The sequence below is a fragment of the Chrysemys picta genome, chromosome 2 (genome assembly GCF_011386835.1).
Source record: "Chrysemys picta bellii isolate R12L10 chromosome 2, ASM1138683v2, whole genome shotgun sequence".
In the NCBI taxonomy this organism is placed as follows: domain Eukaryota; kingdom Metazoa; phylum Chordata; order Testudines; family Emydidae; genus Chrysemys; species Chrysemys picta.
In genome coordinates this window covers 69,426,045-69,441,658 of record NC_088792.1, presented here as the reverse complement: position 1 = coordinate 69,441,658, position 15,614 = coordinate 69,426,045, and the positions used below count along the sequence as shown (strand labels likewise).

The following is a 15,614-nucleotide window of genomic DNA, read 5'->3' as shown; positions in this document are numbered from 1 at the left end:
GTTAGACAATCATTCTTGGCAACTTCATTTCTCTTACACAATTTTCATATATATGGGGTGATAGAAGATTTAGACAACAGTAGATTTTTATATTTATGCTTAACTTTTAGGGAGTGGGAAGTCAATAACATTACAGCCTATGTAGCCTGCAATTTATCTCAGTATTTTTGGTTGTTTTGTCTATCTTCCTCTCTCTGGCCTTACCAAACTCTCCTTTCTCTTCCCCATTCCCATGCTGCAGGTCCCTCTCTCCCAAACCTGGTGGTGCTAACTAGTGATCTTATCACAAGTCTTGCCATATTTGATTATTTTCTGAAAGCAGCTGTTCATGGAATAATCAAATGCTTTAATTAAAAAAACCACCCAAACATAAATTTCTAATCCTCATTGTTGCAGAGAAAAGCTTGAAAACATTACCCAAATGTTCCCTAAAAGCTCATAAATTGGAAGGCAAAGAGAAAACCCTCCAAATTTATTGTTTAAGAATCTTATGATTGGGGAGGGAGGGCTGACTCACAATTTTTGAATGTATGGGATTGGTAATACTGCAACTTCTCTTATAAAACCTTCCCTCCAAATATCTGCGTCCACCCCTCTCCCTACAATATCCTGCTCCCTTGTGTTCTTGGAGTGGGTATTGAAGAGGGAACTTCTTTTCCGCATACTACTGCTGTTCTATTCTGGCACCCCTACACTCTACAGATGAACAGCTCCTCCCTCTGTGAGGCTTTTCCTCTGCTGAAGGGACCCATCTGGTGGTTCTGGGCTCCCTGTTGTTTAACTGGCTGTGGCACACCCATCCACATGAATTGCATCATCTTGTGGCAGGAGGCTGGAATGGCAGTTTAGTGAAGTGTTCAAGAAGGTGATTTGTGGTCCGACCTGTGTCGGATACTCTCCTAAGACTGAGACCATCAAAGGGGCCTAAGGGAGTTTAGGCTTCTTTGAAGAACCAGCTTGACACCCTAAGTGCCTCTGATTATGGGGGGGGAAAAGGCCTTTCAGATGTAACCTCAATACAGTACAAATAGAGGCAGAAGCAATAATTTGGGAGAGGTTTGCTTTGCCTTTTTAATCTCTTTAATGGGGTGTAATCTTTTCAGCCAAGTGATGACAATTTAAAATGTCAATATAATGAGGTATTTCACTGCTGTTCATTCTATCCAAAACATTCATCTGATCTGAGATTGTGGGAGCAGTTTGAATAGGGCACCATCTCTGGTTTGACCTCTGTGCTTTCTTAACTCAGGGTTTTTTGGGTTTTGCACTATAGATACCAAACATCTGAAAAAGAACAATATTAAGGTTTTGCCACATATTGGCTTGCAAAGGTTTTCTACATCTTCCCATATAAATCTTTCAATATAAACATAATGAAGATGCTTTTAAAAAAAACCCTTTAGTTCTGGTCTCCATGGGCATGGATATCTCATTTTCTAATTCCTCAAATGGCTGCCTTTGTTTTTTCCAAAGGCTACTGAGATCCCAGTTTTGGAACATTATCAAATAAAAGTCAGTTTAGATTTCATAATTTGTCCTTATTGCAGATCTTGATACTGTAGCTCATGATTGTAATTATCATAAATAAAATTCATATTTATGAACATAGATCTTGGAGTAACTGCCAGGTGCGGGTTTGTCTACCGTTGCCAAATTGTTGTCTGCTACTTTATGAAAAGGGAGAATAACTTGCTTCCCATATTTTATAGGCGAATAAACACTTAGATTTAATCAGAATTTAAAACAAAACCCATTGATTATGAATCAAGTCTAAGAATGTAAATTTTCTTGCTTTTCATTCTGCTGCTGCTGCTAATATTATTGGCTGCTGGATGCTGAGGTGGAGCATTACTGTGCTGGTGCATGAATGAAACATCTTACTGTACTTCTGTTTCCTTTTAATGTTTAGGGTATGCATGAACTTTTAGCACCTATAATCTTTATCCTGCATTGTGACCACCAAGCCTTTTTACATGCGAATGAAGCTGCACAATCAAGGCAAGTGTTGTATATTTATCCATGTAATATAGAAATTGTCACATTTTTCCATATTATTGTAGAGTTAAGAATTAACTGTATCTTCTGTAGAATTAACATATTGGCTTTAAGGTCTATCCAAATAAAACTGATAGTTAAGTTTTCTTTTATTAGTTTTTTGTTTTATCATGATTAATAGGCTAATCTTTGAGATGTATTAATTGCCCCCATGCCTCCATGAAAGTGAAAAGTAACTCATAAAGGGGCTTTTTGGAGAAGAAGTAATTCTTACATTTTAGTCAGTGCAAAAAGAGAGAGGGACCAACCAGAGGAAAAGTATCAACTTAACACCGGTACATATACTATTTTCACTGCATTGTACAAGACCCAGATGTGCTTTAATCTCTATCATTGTAGAGTGGAGGCAGATCAAAGAAGTCCATGGACAAGTTGTATCAATATTTTCTTCTCATACCTTTAAATAATCACTATAGAAAAAAATTTCAGTGATCGATAATTCTTTCATCCCATATACAATTTTTAATAGCTATATTATGTGACTGTCATTTAACTTTAAAGTAATATTAAGTTTAGGCATTGTTTCTCCATTTCATGAAAATAGTGTACACATAACAATTGCAACACAAATGATTGTCCCTCAACTAAATTCAAATGCTTTTTATTATCTTGCTCCATGACTAAAGCTTCTACTTGTTTTTTAACAAGTTGCCTTGAATCACTTAGTGTCGTGCAGCCATATTTTGCAGTTGTCTTACTACATTTGCTTTTGGAACCCAGCTGCATTAATATAATGTAATTACCCCTGTTATAGCATAACTGCTCTTAGCAAGATTGTCTAAGATCAGTGTTAGCATAGGGATGGAGTGTGCTTACATGTATTTGTTTTCATTCAGTGTCTAACTTTAGAAATCCTGAAGTTGCATTACAAGATGCTCTTCAGTGGAAAGTAAGCTTGCAGGATACTCAGAATAACCATGTAATATGCATAGCATCCCATCCCCACTGAAAAGGGAGCTAGGCAGCAAAGTAGATGGATAAGAAGTACTGTCACTGATTAATTGCTGTTAAAATACAATAAAAATAGAAGCTATTAAAACAAAATAAATTAATGTTTTGATATTGCATATTTGACCGGTAACCATATTTTTTTTGTTTTGGACAAACAGTGATAGATTGTGCAGTAATCAATTAGTCTAGATCAAGCATATTCAAATAATACATTGTGACATTCAGTAATTTGTTATTTGGAATAATTAGATGGTTACTTCATTGTAGCTCAGACAAGGCAGCTAATTTGTTTTTGATCTTTATAGAAAGGAAAGACTTCATTTGTTCAATGGAGTTACTCTTTTTAATTAAAAAAAAAAGGGCTAGTTTTTCTCATTTGCACTTTATACAAAGTTGGCTTATAAGTACATAATAGTACATGGGGAACATTGACCAAAAATCAATATTCAAATTTTGATTGTTCACTCTTGGCTGTTTCAGTGAGGAAATGAAAGCTCTTTTGAACCCTGAATATCTGGAACATGACGCCTAGTAAGTTTTAACAACTTCCTGTTGTCTTTACATTTCCTTTACTTCTGTGGGCAATGTATTATTTAACATAAAATTTCCATTTTTTCCCCTCAGTGCAATGTTCACACATCTTATGAAAACTGCAGAACATTGGTTTTCGACTTTTGAACATGACAGTCAGAAGGTAAATATTGTTGTAAAAATATATATTTATAGTACTTGCAAGTGAACATGCTTTAACACAGCAAAATGAAATAAGTTGAAAGTAACAGTCATCTTCTTAATTAAATAAAAAATAAATTCCTTGTAGGTTTCCTGCGTATCCTTGTTGGTTGCCTCACTTGTAGAAAGTTGTCTGTGTGAGAAATGGCATTACCTGTTTTGAGTCACTGATAACTCAGAAGAAATTTGAATGCTTATGGATCCGTGTCCTAACAGACCACTAAAAACATTGGGAACAGGATGATTGCGTCCTTACAGACCTATCTACAATGTATCCAGGGAAAAAAGCTGTGTGATCATAGGAGACTTCGATTTGAGTGACATATGCTGGAGATCACCTGCTGCCAGTACTAAAATATCCATGGAATTTTTAAACATTATATATGACAATTTCATAACTCAAAAAGTGTTGCAGCCCACACGAAGGAATTCTTTATTGTCCGGCTATAGCGAAAGAAGGACAGGATACACTCTATATGATTTTAATCAGGCAGCAACTTTATTATTAGATGTCTAGGACTGCCCAACAGGTAAAAGTGCACAGTGCCAGTAACCCCAAGTTCATTCAATAACTACCCAGAGAGCTTCTGCCAGCCCCCTGTCTTTTTCCATCCAGGCCTCTGAGCCAACCCATTTCTGGGACCTTCCTATCCACCTCCCTCCACATAGGAGGGTTAAGGTGGGCTATAAGAAAGGAGGGTGGGATCCCTGCCATACCATTCATAGGAATCCCACACACCCCTGTCCTCTTCTGTTCCTTTAATCAACACCTTTTAAGTCCTTTATCAAGCCATTTATCCAGTGACTGTGTATACCTTCCCTGTGAAGCACCTGCACTGGACAGCTGCCCCACACTTACATAATGAGTTGTGACATATTAGCCTAACTCCCTTCATGCCTCACATCAACAAAACCTTCCCTGAACCCAATGTGGGAAAGGCGAAAAAACCTCCACTCCACCTAGGCCAGTCTGGTGATGAGGGAAAAATTCCTTCCCAGCTCCCCTAAAAAGAGGCGGCTAGCACGATCCCCACAGCAGGTCCTGACCAAACCTGGTATTTTGCCACCTAAAGGGCACGGAGGGTGGATGCTGTCTTGCCTGCTCTGTGGAACAGGGCACCTGGGCTTGCCCCCTTTTAAATCCTTCTGCCCTTCCGGTCTCAGGGGATGAATCAGTGTCACAACCCTGACCCATTCTTCGCTTTTCCAGCAGCTTCTGATCTCTCCCCTCCCCACCCACCCATAGAGCACTGTTCCTCTTCCCTCAGCCAGCCAGATAATATTCCTCCTCCCCCGCTTAAAGGTGCGGTGCGGTCATTAGACCTTATCCTAACAGATAAAGAGGAATTGATCACAAAACTAAAAATTAATTGTAGTTTAGGTACAAGTGATCATGACTTGATCACATTTATAATATGCAAGCAGAATAAAATCAAGACTAGTTATATATATACTGGTGCTTTAATAGCTCCAATTTCACAAAACTGAAAACCATTAGGAGCCAAATCAGTTGTGAGGAAGAATTTTAATCAGAAAAATGTGAATGATCATTGGGAGTCATTTAAAAACACCTTACTAGATTCCCAAAAAGCCACAATTGAGGAAGAAGGCCATACTGTTTAATAAGTTGTTCTGGTGTAGAAGGGCAGTGAAGGCAGCTGTAAAAATTAAAAAATAATATATAACAAATGGAAAAAAGTGGAAGTTTACAGAAATGAATTTTAATCAGAAATTAGGAATAGTAGAAAATTGATAAGGGAAATCAAGAGATACAAGGAGAAATATATGGGAGCAGAGTTAAGAACAATGAGAGAGAGGTTTCTAATATATTATGAACTAAAGAATCTTGATAATGATATTGGTCCATTACTAGATGAAAATGGTAGAATTATCTATAATAATGCAGAAAATATAGATTTTTTCAATAAATATGTGTTCTGTTTTTGTGGCAAAACAGATGATATAGGCTCATCAACTAATGATAACACTCTTTCCATTCCACTAGTACCACTGGAGAGTGTTAAACAGCAGCTACTGTTAGACATTAAAAGTTAGACATTTTAAAATCAGCAGGTCCAGATAACTTGCATAAAGGAGTTTTAAAAGAGCTGGCTGAGGACCTCGCTGAAACATTAATATAGATTTTCAATAAGTCTTGAAGCACTGGGGAAGTTCCAAAAGACTGGAAGAAAGTTAATGTTATGGCAAGTTTTAAAAAGGGTAAACAGAATGACCCAGGTAAACAGAATTATTGGCCTGTCAGTCAGACATCAATCCCAGGCAAGATATAGGAGTGGCTGATACAGGACTCAATTACTAAAGAACTGAAGTAAGGTAATATAATTAATGCAAACCAACGTGGATTTATGAGAAATAGATTCTTTAGATTAATTTGATATCTTTTTTGATGGGATTACACATTTGGTTGATCAAGGTAGTAGTGTTGATGTAATAAGACTTCTGTAAGACATTTGGTTTGGTACTGCACAATATTTTAATTAAAAAAACTAAAACAATATAAAATTAACATGGCACACATTAAATGGGGTAAAAGCTGGCTAACTGATAGGTCTCAAAATGTAACTGTAATTGGAGAATCATCATTGAGCCAGTGTGTTTCCAGTGGGGTCCCACATGGATTGGTTCTTGGCTCTGTGCTACTTAACATTTTTAATAGTGACCTGGAAGAAAACATAAAGTCCTCACTGATAAAGTTTGAAGATGACACAAAAATTGGGGGAGTGGTAAATGATGAAGAGATCAGGTCACCGATTCAGAACATTCTGGATCACTTGGTAAACTGGGCACAAGTAAATAATGTGTGTTTTAATATGGCTAAATATATACACCTACCAACCAAGAATGTAGGCCATACTGACAGGATGGGGAACTCTATACTGGGAAGCAGTGACTCTGAAAAAGGTTTGGAGAGCCTGGTGAATAATCAGCTGAACATGAACTCCCAATGTGATTATATGGCCAAAAAAGCTAATGCGATCCTAGGATGCATAAACATCTCAAGTAGAAGTAGAGAGGTTATTTTACCTCTGCATGTGTCACTGGATGACCATAGCTGGAATACTGTGTCCAGTTCTGGTATCCACAGTTCAAGAAAGATATTGATAAATTGGAGAGGGTTCAGAGAAGAGCCACAACAATGTTTGGAGGATTAGAAAATATTCCTTATATAATGATAGACTCTAGGAGCTCAATCTATTTAGTTTAACAACGAGAAGATTAAGGGGTAACTTGATTACAGTCTATAAATAGCTATATGGGGAATAAATATTTAATAATGGACTCTTCAGGCTAGCAGAGAAAGATATAATATGATTCAATGGCTAGAAATTGAAGCTAGCAAAACTCAGACTGGAAGTAAAGTGTAAATTTTGAATGGTGAAAGTAAGTAACCATTGGAACAATTTACCAAGAATCATGGTAGATTCTTCATCAGTGACATCTTTTAAATCAAGACTGGATGTTTTCTGAAAGATTTGCTCTAGCACCTTTAATAACTCCTACCTGTCCACCTTGACCAAGTATCCTCATGGCTTCATGAAAATACCCTTTTGATAAATGATTCCAAAGTTGAAATATTACACTTGGACAAGAAGATCATGCTCATGCAAACTGAATCCTCTCCTTTTCACGCCTCAACTCAGATTTCCTATTTGCCTTCACTCTCAGTAACTTGATAACACTGCACTCTCCTCCTCTTCTTCCCTCGACTCCCTCATCCACAGCTACTTATCTCCACCTCCACAACACTGCGAGTGTACCTTTGCCTGAATTCCACCTTTGCTTAACTCCTGATCTGTGCCTTCATCTTCTCTCTTCCTAACTATTGAATTCTTTGTTACCTCTTCTTCACCGGTTTCTGCTCTTCAGACTTAGATTTAAGGTTTCTGTGTATTTTAATCACATGTATAAAGCCAGGCTATATTACTTCATTACTCTACTCCATTAAGTTTCTTATTTATTTCAAAATCTAGTTAAAACAATGCCAGGCCCTTGATATATTCTCTCCAGTCTACATGTTGTACCTTGTCTTTCTGTACTTTTACCCAAACATCCTTTGCTCATGCAGCACAGGCCTCCTTTCTCATCCTCATTATGCAACAAAATTCCTGTATTTTCCTACCTCATGGACTCTCTTTTCAAATCTAAGGTTTTTTTCCCCCTGTATATTTGACTGTTAATTTTTTTCTTACTCGATTATGTGTTTAACTCCCTGGAGTGTTTTGGGACAGTTTGTTTGAAAGACACTATGCGAAATGTAGTCATGCTGTGTACGACCCAAACTCATTAATAAATCACTTCCTGAGAGACCTTCAGATTTGGGTTCACTCGCTGCACTTCAGTTTTCTCCAGACCTCAAAAAGAATATCAGAAGTTCATGAATTTGTCAGACCAAACTGTTGTTTTCTGGGTGCCTGATGGTATGCACGTAAATCTATATTTAGGCACATAAATAAAAGGGTGGTGTTTCAAAGGGTGGTGGTAACAGCTCCCATGAAAGAAACTGTTTTTATTTAGATGCCTCAATATAGCCTATCTTTAGGTACCTGGTATAAAGATTTTGGCTTCAGTTAGCTGGGGCCAATAAGGTACGTACTTAAATATGGAATTTTAAATAATTGTCTGTAATTCAGGTAAAACTCTTGCTACACGTTTTATGAACTCATTACATAGTCATTTTTACTCTAAGTGATGCTGTGAGATGTGTCTTTGTCACCAACTGTTCAGAACTCAGCTTGTTAAATATTTAAATTGTTCCAACTTCTTAGTAAAACTAGTGAAGTTTGAGGTTGAATTTTACATTGAAACTAGCTAAGTCAATCTAGAGCTTTACAGTGCTTGGGTAGAAGATAAAGGTTTACATTGCCTTTTCCATGATGCTGGTGTAAATAATTAGCAATACAGAGCATATGGATTAATATCTAATTGCATATGTTTTTGTTTTGTTTTTTTAATAAAACATGTATAATCTTTAACAACCCTTTGTCTTTTACAATAATTACTTTGAGGGTTAGCTATGTAATAAAGTTTGAAACTTCACAAATGAGGTAGAAGAAGCATGTGCTATGAGATACGTGTTAAATTTTATAGCCTCTAACAGTTGGTTCCATTACTCCCAATTGCCGTTAGAGGAGCTTCTTCAGCTACTGCATTCCCTAGTGGTTAATGAGAGAAATCTGTCTGTATTTTGTATTTGTATGTTGTCCTAGCCTCTCTACTGCTATATTGCTTTTTTCCTAACACAGATATGCATTAATTACACTGACGTGTAATTATACATTTATATTAACCATCTCAGTTCATGTCACTTTAGGGCGTATTTGTTTGTGTGGCAAGGGTTTGGATATGTTCTTCCTCATGCTTGATCTAAAATTTTGCCATTGTTTTTGGCTCCTATAGATATTCATATTTGTTCTTATGGCATTTCTCATTTCTGTACTATCTGCCTATTTGTCTTTTATGGTGCAACTACTCTCTATTTGGGAATTAGTGTTTGTGATTCAGGTTAACAAAAGATAGTTGAATCCTGGCTTGCATGAAATGTTTTCCGAGAAACGTTCATTACATCAGTTTCCATTTTATGGAGCTTATTTGTTGGGGTTAGAGTATGGAGTTCAACACAACAGTATACTGTCAACCTATCTTTTCTACTTCTGAGACAGACATGATATATTCACTGCCAGTGAACATTCTCGCTGGTGGTGGTGCTTTAAATTTCAGTGTCTTTTTGTTGGAATCAATTCTTCCCCATCAGTTTGACATGATTTGTGCATTGTCATAAATATGTTGGAACAATTCGATTTGACTACATGTATAGTCATTTTCTTAGCCGGATTAGAGGAAGAAGCACACCAAATATATTGTAAACATTTTTCCCATTCAGCGTGGAACACATATCAAATCTGGATGTCTGCATGGTCAGTGTGTTGCTACATGGTCAAATGCAAGTTCCGTCATACCACATATTCTGTCATGCTCTTCAGATTAAGTTATGCTGCATTTCTATTAGTGTGATTAATGTCTTTGATATTAGAAATTAACCATTAGCCAACATTGTGGTTAATTGCTGGGATACTGATGTACTGCAATTAGATGCATACTCTCTACTTATCACATCTCTTGAAAACGTATGCCATTTGATGTACTTAGCCTCGGTGATGAAGTACTCAGTCAGCAATATGTCACTGTTACATTATGTCGAGGTCCACAGAAAGTGCATGTGAAAAATGACTCGGTTTTGGCACACTTTCTTAATAATCTTGATTATTTGAAAAAGACTTTTGATACTGAGAACCTTGTTATGGCTTGATTTTGATATACTGATAGCCATACTTGTACGGGTCCTTTTGCCTAGTTTCTGACTTCGCAGGCGCAGTTTTGTGCCTACAGTCAATTGTGGGCACAAATTCTAGCATTTTGTTAACGAACTGTTGTATCTGTTTTGCAGGTGCAATCAAGTAGTTAGATATCTAAATGTAATAATTTATGACTGTAATCAAAGGAAGATTTAAAAATCAAGGCCTTAATGTCTCCAATAGTATGAGAGCATGCAGTGACTAGATTGAAAAGACCAGATCCTCAGCTTGTGTAAGCTGGCATGTATCAGTTGATTTTAATGGGTTATGCTGATGTTACACCAACTGCAGATATGGTCTGTGTGTGTAGTGCATATTTGTGTTCTGTCCATAGAGTCTACCTACTTAAGTATGCCTTACATAAAGACAGGAGATGCCTGAATGGTTTCAGAGGTAAATGGAGATGTTTGTGCAGGAAGTCAGTAAAACAGGCATGTTTTGTACCAAATGAAAGTGAGTGGTTTTCTTGTATTCCTGCATTTCTTGGATTGTTTTTCTTGTATTCCATACATAGAGAATAAACAAACACTCCTTTTCCAGTTTTTTTGGCATTTTAATTTTAATATATAACTAATGAAATAGTAGAAAAGGTCACAAACAGGAGGAGGAAGCGAGCAGTGGAGAAACAAAAATCCAGGCAATACTCCTGGGGGAATTCTACCACTGCGCAATGCAGAATTTTGCAGAAATTAACGTGTGCGCAGAAATTAACGTGTGCACAAAAAAGACAGTTACTCACCTTTGTACTTGTGTTCTTCAAGATGTGTTGCTCCTATCCATTCCAATTTGGTGTGTGCGCGCCGCATGCATGATTGTCGGAAGATTTTTACCCTAGCAACACTCGGTGGGTCGGCTGAGGCGCCCCCTGGAGTGGCGCCCTTATGGCGTCGGATATATGCCCCTGCCAACCCAGCGCCCCCTCAGTTCCTTCTTGCCGGCTACCCTTTGGGACTTCGGAGGCCGTGGATAATGCTTGCCATGGACTGGAAGTGGGTGTGCGGTAGGCACACACGGGTGAGATTTGAATCCAGGACTGCTCTGATGAAGTCTATTCTCTGGGTTGCTTGCAAAGTGGACTTTTCGACATTGAGCAGCAAGCCCAGCTGTATGAACAAGCTCATAGTGAACTGAACATGAGATTGCACCTGGACCTCGGAGTGACCCCGAATGAGCCAATCGTCGAGGTATGGAAACACTTGGATCCGATGTCGACGGAGTGAGGCAGCCACAATGGCCATACATTTTGTAAAGCAGGGCTGGCTCCAGGCACCAGCCCACCACGCATGTGCTTGGGGCGGCGCCTGGAAGGGGGCGGCACGGCGGAGCCCCAGTCGGGCTTGCCGCCCTTCCCCCGGTGCTCTGGCCGGTCGGGGAGAGCGGCCCCGGCCGGGCTTGCCGCCCTCCCCCTGGCGCTTCAGCCGGTCGGGGAGAGCGGGGCCCCAGCCGGGCTCGCCGCCCTTCCCCTGGCGCTACGGCTGGTTGGGGAGAGCGGAGAGCCCCGGCTGGGCTCACCGCCCTCCTCCCGGTGCTTTGGCCGCCGGGGGGCTCTCCCCTCTCCCCCCGGCGCTTTGGCCGCCGGGGACAGTGGAGAGCCCCGGCTGGGCTTGCCGCCCTCCCCTCGGCGCTCTGGCCGGTCGGGGATTGCGGGCCCGCGGCCGGGCTCGGCACCCTCCCTTGCCGCGCTGGGGGGTGGGGCGGGGGCGGCTGGTGGCTTTTTTGCCTAGGGTGGCAAAAAAGCCGGAGCCGGCCCTGTTGTAAAGACCCTTGGTGCCGTGGATAGACCGAAGGGAAGTACGGTAAACTGGAGGTGCTGTTGGTTGACCACAAAGTGGAGGAAGCGCCTGTGCGGCGGATAAATCGCTATGTGGAAGTACGCGTCCTTCATGTCGAGGGTGGCATACCAGGATCCAGGGAAGGAATAATGATCCCCAGGGAAACCATGCGGAACTTCAACTTTACCATGAATTTATTGAGTCCGTGCAGGTCCAGAATGGGCCATAGCCCCCCCCTTTGCTTTGGGGATTAGGAAGTAGCGGGAGTAAAACTCCCTGCCCCTCAGTTCCTTTGGAACCTCCTCTGTAGCTCCGATAGTTAAGAGCGTTTACACCTCCTGTAGGAGGAATTGCTTGTGAGCGGGGTCCCTGAAGAGGGAAGGGGAAGGCGGGTGGGAAGGGGAGGAAAAAAAAAAACAAATTGAAGGCGGTATCCACTTTCCACCGTACGTAGGACCCAGCGGTCTGACGTTATGCAGGACCACGCAGGGAGAAAATAAAAAAGGCGGTTGGTGAAAGGTGGGGAAGGATCCTGGTGCTCTGCCCTCGGGCGCACCTTCAAAAGTTTTGTTTGGACCCCACCGATGGTTTGGGGGGGCCCTGGTTCTGGCCCGTCTGAGGACCAGAGTATCTCTTCCTACCACCCTGGCCCCATCTTCTAGAGAAGTCTTGTCTCGGCCGGGGGTTAGGGGCAGGTGCGCTGTGGTTGTGGTCGGAAGGGCCTATGTTGCGTCACCGGGGTATGCATGCCCAATGAACGCATGATGGCCCGGTTATCTTTCAGATTCTCGCGTCTGAAATCAGTTTTGTCGGAAAATAGACCCTGGCCATCAAAGGGCAGGTCCTGGATAGTTTGCTGCAGTTCCGGTGGAAGACTGGACACCTGCAGCCACGAAATGAGGCACATAGCTACGCCCAAGGCTAGAATCCTAGCTGCCGAGTCTGCCGCATCTATCGAGGCCTGCAAAGGTGTCCTGGCGACTTTCTTTCCCTCCTCTAGCAAGGCCCCGAACTCCTCCCTGGACTCCTGAAGAACCAGCTCTTTGAACTTCCCCATTGAGTTTCAGGTATTATAATTATAATGACTCAAGAGGGCCTGCTGGTTAGCTACTCTGAGTTGTAGACCGCCAGTAGAATAGATCTTGCGGCCGAATAAATCCAGGCGTCTAGAGTCGTTGGATTTAGGAGCAGGAGCTTGTTGGCCGTGTCTTTCCCTCTCATTAACGGACTGTACAACGAGGGAGCATGGTTGGGGATGAATGTACAAGTACTCAAAGTCTTTGGAGGGGATCAAGTACTTCCTCTCCACCCCCTTGGCAGTGGGGGGAATAGACGCCGGAGATTGCCAGATTGTATTGGCATTTGCCTGCATGGTACGAAAAAACGGCAAGGCTAAATGTGTCGGGGTATCAGCACATAAAATGTCCACCACCGGATCCTCGACCTCCACCTGGAGGTTCATGGTTTGTGCCACCCTGCGAAGTAAGTCTTGGTGTGCACGGAGGTCTATAGGTGGGGGGCCAGAGGAGGACGTACCCGCCACCACCTTGTCAGGCGAAGATGAGGAGGATACGCCTGGAACTAACTTGCTGGCATGGGTCTGGCTGCTCTAGGTCCACCATGCTAGGGGCATGGGCCTGAGCTGAGGGTAGGGCCATCGCCTCCGAGCCCCCGGGGGCAGGGGGCAACTGAGAGTGGCCTTCGGGACCCGGGGTTCCGAGTGAGCCAAGCGAGACGCCCCCAAGGGGACACTTTGGGTCTGATGGTATGCCCAAGGGGTCCAAAAGGAACATTGTGGGGATCCTTGAGCAGGATCCTGCCCCTTGTCATTCCATTGGCTAGCACTGTCCGCGTCTTGGTCATGGACGTGGTAGCCACTCTCCGCTTGGGACGACCTCAAGTTGGGACGGGACGGCCAAGGCGGAGCCGAGCGCTCATGCTGGGTCACAGTGTCCTGTGTAGTTGCCTCGCGCCGTGGAGATGGAGATCGGTGCCGCAGTCTCGAGCGGTACCGCGACCTGGATCGGGACCAACGGTCGTATCGGTGCTGGGAGGCAGAACTGGATCTCGATGAAGATCTATGGGCGGAGCGGTGCCCAGATTGACTCCGAGTAGATCGGGATCGGTGCTGGGAGCTGGACTGGTACTGACCGTAGCGGGACGAAGATCTTCGTGAGGCGGAGTGGCACTGCGAGTGCAACCTGCGTCGAGATGGAGATCGGTGCCGGGACTGCGAGCGGTGCTGTGGACGAGACCAGCGTATGGATTGGGACTCTGACCTGGATTGGGACCGAGACTGGTGCCGCCCCATCTCGCTCTGCGACGGAGGGCACATCATGGAGGGCTTCCCTTTCGAGGGAACAGCCCACAGCGGCGGTACTGAAGGTTGCGACGGTCCCAACTCGGTGAGCGCAATCAAGTCGCATGCTGTGGAGAAAGTCTCCAGGGTGGAAGGTAGGTCGAGCTTGACCGCAGTACACACTGGCGCGCTTGTGTGCACCGCACTCAACGGCGCTTGTGGAGCTGAAATCAACGGTGCCGGAGTTGGAGCCTTTGCGGGGCGGTCCGGCACGGCACGTTGCTCCAAAGGGAGCACAGGCGGTGCCGGCAATTGCACCGGAGCAGCAGATTGCTTGTGCTGCTTCTTGGATCCTGGAGACAGCAAACGGTGCCACACTGGTAGCGGTGCCGGGGACATCCAGTGCCGGGAGTCCTTGCCAGTGCTGGGTCGCAAAGCCGTTTTTTCCGGTGCTGGAGGTGCGCTTCGGACCGACAGTGCCGGGTCTCGGGCGCTGGACTAAGTGCCGCTTCCATCAGGAGCTGCTTCAAGCAAAAGTCCCAGTCCTTTTTAGTCCGAGGCTTGAATGCCTTACAAATGCGGCACTTATCTGCTTGATGGGATTCCCCCAAGCACTTCAAACAGGAGTCGTGGGGGTCTCCCGTAGGCATCGGCTTAAGGCAGGCCAAGCACAGTTTGAAACCCGGAGACCTAGGCATGAGCCCGGGAACCAGGAGGGAGGGAAGGGGAGAAGCCCCTTACCCCCAATTACGATGTACACTAACAACAACAACAACTATTAACTACAACTAGAAACTACTAGCAACTACTCTATAACAACTACATCTCTACCTCGATATAATGCTGTCCTCGGGAGCCAAAAAATCTTACTGCGTTATAGGTGAAACCGTGTTATATTGAACTTGCTTTGATCCACCGGAGCGCGCAGCCCCGCCCCCCCGGAGCGCTGCTTTACCGCGTTATATCCGAATTCGTGTTATATCGGATAGCGTTATGTCGAGGTAGAGGTTTATATACAATTATAAACGAGCTAAGAGCTAGGGAAGTGGAGATCAGCTAAGCCGCGCTCCACAGTTCCAACAACCGGCATGGGTGGTAAGAAGGAACTGAGGGGGTGCTGGGTCCGCAGGGGCATATATCCGGTGCCATAAAGGTGCTGCTCCAGGGGGCGCCTCAGCCAACCCACCGAGTGTTGCTAGGGTAAAAATCTTCTGACGATCGTGCACGCGGCGCGCGCACACCTAATTGTAATCGATATGAGCAAGCACTCGAAGAAGAATTTCCTTTCCCCCACAGAAATGGGTTGCAGTGCTGCTATCTGCCACTGGACTCGGCAGAGCCCAACTTGCACAATGAAGACACTTCTGGGGGTTGGGGAGATAGAATGTTCCTGGCAGCTGCAGTTCCCAGCATGCCCTGAGGGAGGGAGAG

General features: G+C 43.4%; 1 protein-coding gene across 7 annotated transcripts in view; it reads left to right on the top strand.

The window, feature by feature from the left end:
• TBC1D5 (TBC1 domain family member 5) overlaps positions 1 to 15,614 on the top strand; it is a 364,302-nt gene that overhangs the window by 264,418 nt on the left and 84,270 nt on the right. For all 7 annotated transcript variants that reach the window (XM_065587056.1, XM_065587057.1, XM_065587055.1 and 4 more), the window contains 3 exons: positions 1,910 to 1,998; positions 3,487 to 3,537; positions 3,631 to 3,700. In XM_065587056.1, coding sequence (XP_065443128.1) covers positions 1,910 to 1,998; positions 3,487 to 3,537; positions 3,631 to 3,700 — 210 coding nt within the window. The remainder of the gene's footprint in view (positions 1 to 1,909; positions 1,999 to 3,486; positions 3,538 to 3,630; positions 3,701 to 15,614) is intronic.